Source organism: Sinocyclocheilus rhinocerous, unplaced genomic scaffold (assembly GCF_001515625.1).
Source record: "Sinocyclocheilus rhinocerous isolate Xijiao unplaced genomic scaffold, SAMN03320098_v1.1 scaffold2715, whole genome shotgun sequence".
Classification (NCBI taxonomy): Eukaryota; Metazoa; Chordata; class Actinopteri; order Cypriniformes; family Cyprinidae; genus Sinocyclocheilus; species Sinocyclocheilus rhinocerous.
In genome coordinates this window covers 347020-353019 of record NW_015667273.1, presented here as the reverse complement: position 1 = coordinate 353019, position 6000 = coordinate 347020, and the positions used below count along the sequence as shown (strand labels likewise).

The window sequence follows — 6000 nt, the reverse complement described above, 5'->3', positions numbered from 1 at the left end:
GCAAAAGTCACATGGAAGGTCGGCAAACATGGAATTTTAGTTGAGATTCCAAACCTTCATCTCTCGTTCATTCTCTATTTTTAGTTTTCTCTTTCTTATCTCTATCCTTCTACACTGCAAAACTATTTTAATCCGCATTTTGTCTTGTTTTTCAGGTAAAATATCTAAACATCCTTTAAACAAGAAATAATTACTTTAGAAGCAAAATATTAAGACTATTTTAAAGAATACATGTTGAATGAGGTTTTTTTACCCTATAGTTTTTTTCTTTATTGTTGTAAGCATAAATCTAGAATTTAGTGGTTGATGTTTATAACAAGAAAATAAAACCATTTGCAAATAAATGTAATTCAATATAGTACTGTTGAAAAGTTTAGGGTTGGTAGATTTTTATGTTTTCGAAAGACATCTCTTATGCTCACGAAGACTGCATTTATGTGAAAAATACAGTAAAATAGCAATATTGTGAAATATTAATACAACAAAAAATAACCATTTTCTGTTTGAATTTTAATATTTTATCATGTAATTTATTCCTGTGAAAAAGCTGAATTCAGCAGCCACTACACCAGTCTTTCATGTCACATGATTCTTCAGAAATCTTTTGAATATGCTATTTTGGTGCTTAAGATACATTTATTATTTTTATCCATTTTGAAAACAGTTGTGCAGCTTAATATTCTTGTGGAATGCATGATACATATACATATTTGTTTCTGGATTCTCTGATGAAAGTTTGTTTGCATTTGCTTGAAATATGAATCTTTTGTAACAATAAATGCCTTTATTGCTACTTTTAATCATTTGAAAGTGTTCTTGATAATTACATGTATTACTTTCTTTCCAAAAAAAATATCTAAAAACAAGTTTTAATATATGAAGCAATTTTAAAAGTAACAAATCTGTCTTCTTTTAAGGATGTTTGGTTATTTTCATACCTAAAATGCTGAGTTTCTGCAGTGTGTGGTTTACTCATCCCTCATCTTCCTCTATTGACTAAGGAAATCGATGCTAGCTTTGACACTGCGAGAGGTTGCCACATCGACAGCCATGGCTCTTATCTCAGTGTCGCCGAACTGCATGAGCGTCTGGATCTCTCTTCGTGCTGCTGGACTCTCAGTACCGCTCACATCCAGCTTCAGTGTACCACACTTCCTCACGCCTGGGTCCGTGATGAAACTGACCGACTCTTTTTCGGAGCAGTATACGTGAATGCCGAACTGCATGAGCGTCTGGATCTCTCTTCGTGCTGCTGGACTCTCAGTACCGCTCACATCCAGCTTCAGTGTACCACACTTCCTCACGCCTGGGTCCGTGATGAAACTGACCGACTCTTTTTCGGAGCAGTATACGTGAATGACGATCACCTGCTGTGACGGCTTCGCCGGCGTGTAGCTACGCTTTACCGTTTCACCCAGCGCCACTGACTGATCGGTGGAGATGAACGTATCGAAGACGTCGGTGCACCAGCGCGTACCTTCCTTTACAAGCATCTTCTCCGGCGGGTGCTTCCCCTCTACGAAACGGTTCAGGACGCCTACGCCGTAGGTGAGCGGAGAGCGGCGCACCTTTATGATGCTGGGATCCAGGCCGAATAACACTGCACCTTTGAGGATGGTCAAGCCCACATCATGTGGAATAATAATTCGGCTGTGGCCCTGAAGCATCTTCTGAACCGCCTGCTGCAGCAGCGGAGACTCTGCGAATCCTCCCACCAGGAAAAGGAACCTGATGTCTGTCACCTCTGGCCTTTCGAATAACTCGGCTGGAGAACATATAGAAGAATGAAAGCAGAGAGAGAAAGAGAAATGAGATTTTGAAACAAAAAATGTCATTAGTCTATTACAAAACAATTGAACGCAATGGAATTTAACCAAAGAATGTTATTAATTCCTCCGGTTCTCATCAAAATGACAAAGACAAAAATGCAGTTTACTAGCAGTGGTGTCCCTGCTTGTAGTTTTTGTTTGAACAGATACAGATCACAGCTGGGCTCGACCAACATAAGAGCCGAGAGACTGAGTTCTGACCCAGTTCTGTGCGAGTATTTTGGGCAGATGGTCGAGACTCCCCTGACTGGGACAACGCTTGCCCTAATTGTGTCTCCCAATGGCTCATTAGTTTATACAGCTTTACACATTCTACTAAAGCCTGGAGTACACATAACTTTTGCCCAGATGTTTGCCCCAATTTGCAGTCTGTAGGAGTTGGCACTTGTAGTCTGAATATTGGGCAGATACTGGGCAGTCAGTGGACAGATTTCACAGAAAATCACATAGTATATGATGGGCACAGATGATTTTAGGCCATTTTTTTTTTAGCTTGAGATGTTTGATATTCTGGGATACCATACTATACCAATAAAATGAAATATAAATAGTAGATGGGGACACTTACATCAAAATGAAAAATGTTGCCTTGGCAAATAACTGAAATAAATAAGATTCAAGTTGAAGTACTTGAACTAAAACTGAATTAAAATTAAAATAAAGCTAAAAAGAAATCTAGAAAAATGACAAAAACTATTAAAATGGACAAAAACGCATAACAAAATGACAAACTTAAACTAAAAATTAAAACAAAATATAAAATAAATGCTAATTCAAAATATTGTTCAAATGTTGTTATACTATGTCATGTTGCTGTTATGTTATGAGATTGGTATGATGAAAGATTATGTAACTTGTTATACAGCCTATGAGCAAAATAAATAAAACTATTCAAAAGCATATTACAGTTACAATTTAGCCTAACCATACTTTTAGTGTGTAGTCTTGAATGTCTGTGAAAGAAAGACAGGAATTTATATTATGAATATATATTATTTTCTCCTCTACCTTCAATTCTTCTGCACCTTCAGTATGGTTTTAATCCTTTTTGCTAATCTTCCGGTTAAGTATTGTTGCCATTTTCTCTGACATATCAAGAAAATTAATAAACCAGGTCTGATCCTAAATAATTAAATACATACAATTAAAAATGACAATTAAATCACATACATAATTCTTGTCTCAATGGGATAAATGGCCCTTGTATCAAGAACACATGACTTTCCATTAACACCCAAATCCAGACAACGGACACTCCCATCTCACTAAAAACTCCAGAAATCAATAAATTATTATTGTTTCAGTAAAACTGCGCAATTACTCACTCAGGTGCTGTATAATGTGGTCTATAGTTGGTTTGAACAGTGCATTCATTGCATCTGGGTTCATCCTCAGCATGCCCTGTGAAGACCACTTCACAAAGTCAACACTGCAGAAGAGAAATGAAAACAGAGAGAGCGAGAGTTAGAGACAGAAATAAATAACAGATTATCCTCACTTGGCCTCAGTGCAGGTTAAAAGGTTTCTTCACATATGGAAGACTACTGAGAAGCTTGATATTATTGAGATTACATTATTAGGTTTTACACTGCTATAAAAGTCAGCCCATGTGTGCTAATAGGCTTGGTTTCCAGTACACAGATGCGTGATGCAGGGCTGAACGAGTGCTCAGAGATGCCTGACTCGCAGGCTTGTTGGAAAAACTGCCCCCTGAGACATAAGAGCTCAAAATCCATAATATGCAAGTTAGAGTAGTCTTACTCGTGACTCGCAAATGATTATCTCATTACTGTGTTAGGAAAGAATACAAAATTGAACCATTAAACAATGCAAATAATATAACAGGCTTGCATTTTCGAAATAATAGAAAGATAAAACTAGACAATTTTGCCTCTTAATTTGACATTTTGTGTCTTATCTGATACTTTTGCTCACGAAGCAGCCATTATAACTAGTTTTAGATGACTGATATTTAAAGTACGGTAGTTTTCTGAGAAATGTCTCGCTTTGCTGCAATGCTAAGAAATTGTAGCTGGATGCATAAAATTATGATGCTACCAAAAAGAAGACTCTATAAGCAATTATCTAATTAACAAAATTACTTTCCTATGAACAAATCTGTTTGTGCTACTGGGTGAAAATTACATAAAGCTGATAATAGTTCATAATGTGCCCTGTCTCTCCCCTTTTTAGATTGTACCTAAGCCCCTTGATTATGAGTGTGTTTAGCACATAGTCAGCAATCACACACACAAACAAACATAGTATTCATTTAGCTGACTTGGTCATCTTTATACAGGGCCTGATGGCTTATTGAATGGCTGTGTGTATGGTATTGACAGCAGTCATGAATAGACAGATTAACTCTCCAAGGGCTGTAGGTCACAAATGCCACATAGACAACAGACAACAATTACCGCAAAGGTGGAGAGTCAGCAGGACTCACAACAGTCACCAGTTTATGACTATAGAGAAAAGAATCAAATCCTGATCTACAGTATGTATAATACTATACATTTGATTATTAAAATATGTTATAAAATTTAAATTAAGCATTGTTATGCACAAAATTCAATAATGAATTAAAAAGTAGTGTATTGTGCATTTCTTTCTTTTAAAAGTACTGCTATATGAACAAAAGTGCAATAACATTTGGTTTGCAAACACTAAACAAATAAGGTGCATTTTTACAGCAGTATTCCTTTTACATAGTAGCAGTTAAAATATTTATTGTAAATCTCAACTTATAACATTAATGTAATGAAATTAAATATAAAACCAAAGTCACTGTCAGGGTATTAACGTTTTTATAGAAAATATTTTATAGTTTGCTTTAGAAAAACAAGTTATGCTCAGAATCCAGAGCCTCAATCATAACATTATAACAGGCACCTTCCGAGTAGAGACCTGCACAATCGTGGGACCCAACGTAGCAGAGTGAGGCGCGGGACACACCTGATGGGCGAGTGCAGGTGGGTAGAGACTCGTGTGTGTGGGATGCGGGAGAATCGCTCTCTCCAAGGGCTGTAGGTCACAAATGCCACATAGACAACAGACAACAATTACCGCAAAGGTGGAGAGTCAGCAGGACTCACAACAGTCACCAGTTTATGACTATAGAGAAAAGAATCAAATCCTGATCTACAGTATGTATAATACTATACATTTGATTATTAAAATATGTTATAAAATTTAAATTAAAATATTCATATATAGTGCGGGAGAATAAGGGTGTACTCACACTAGGTGTTTTGAACCGTGCCTGACCACGTATGACCCCCAAAGCCCGGCTCGTTTGATTAGTTCCATCGCTTCGTGCCACGCTCGGGCGCGGTTCGTTTAGCCATCCCTGGCTCAGTTGGAAGAGGTGGGCCAGAGCACGGTTCAGTTGGGCTCGGGCACGGTACACATGTAGTGTGAGCGCTTACCGTGCCGGAGCATGATTGTGTTAACATTTCTGAGCGGCAAAAGTGATAGATCTGTAAAGCAATATATTGTGAGAGCAGGGTTCATACGGGTGCTTGAATCCTTGAAAATGCTTGAATTTTAACGTAGTGTTTTCAAGGTTTGAAAAGTGCTTGAATTTTGGATAAAGTGCTTGAAACTGCTTGAAATTGCAATTGCATTGATTTGATAATAATTTGCTTTATTACTGAATAATGTTAGTTCCCTTTCTAGACAAAATGCTTTTTGCATAAAATGAAAACAGCTCCGCTCGACTCGCGCGTGTGGCTAGTGTGATCCGCCGGCCTTTATTGATGCGCGCCCTCTGATGGAGCAGAGCGGGAGATAAAAACATGTCGAGAGGTTGCTGCTTCAGTCAGCGTTGGCTTGAAAATGACAAATACAAATTATGGTTAAAATAATGTAAAGTCTCCTGTAAAGTCTGCTTTTTTTATGGGAGAGTCTGCGCTTTCAAGCCGTGTAAAAGGTAAGCAAAAATGCCCATGGTCAGTTAAACTATGTTAAAAACTGTCGCGATTAAAGTGAAATAATAAACATTTCCAAGTCAAAACACAGCGCGGGTGTTTTTTATTATAATGCATCTCTGAAGTGAACAGACTGCCTTGAGAGAAGTTTCAATGGCATTTTCATTTCATCTCACAGACGTACAGTATGATGTCTAATAAAGTAGCATTTGTGAGCCAGCGTTGTTTTGTGTACAGCCGTT

At 37.5% G+C, this 6000-nt stretch overlaps 1 protein-coding gene across 1 annotated transcript in view; it reads right to left on the bottom strand.

Annotated features, from left to right (window-relative positions):
* Positions 1–727: 727 nt before the first annotated feature.
* Positions 728–6000, bottom strand: part of LOC107733540 (heat shock 70 kDa protein 12A-like) — a 35799-nt gene continuing 30526 nt past the window's right edge. The window contains exons 11-13 of the mRNA XM_016545205.1: positions 3155–3258; positions 1307–1765; positions 728–1162 (exon numbers count right to left, since the gene is read on the bottom strand). Of these exons, the coding sequence (XP_016400691.1) occupies positions 990–1162; positions 1307–1765; positions 3155–3258 (736 nt within the window). The 3' untranslated portion in view covers positions 728–989. The remainder of the gene's footprint in view (positions 1163–1306; positions 1766–3154; positions 3259–6000) is intronic.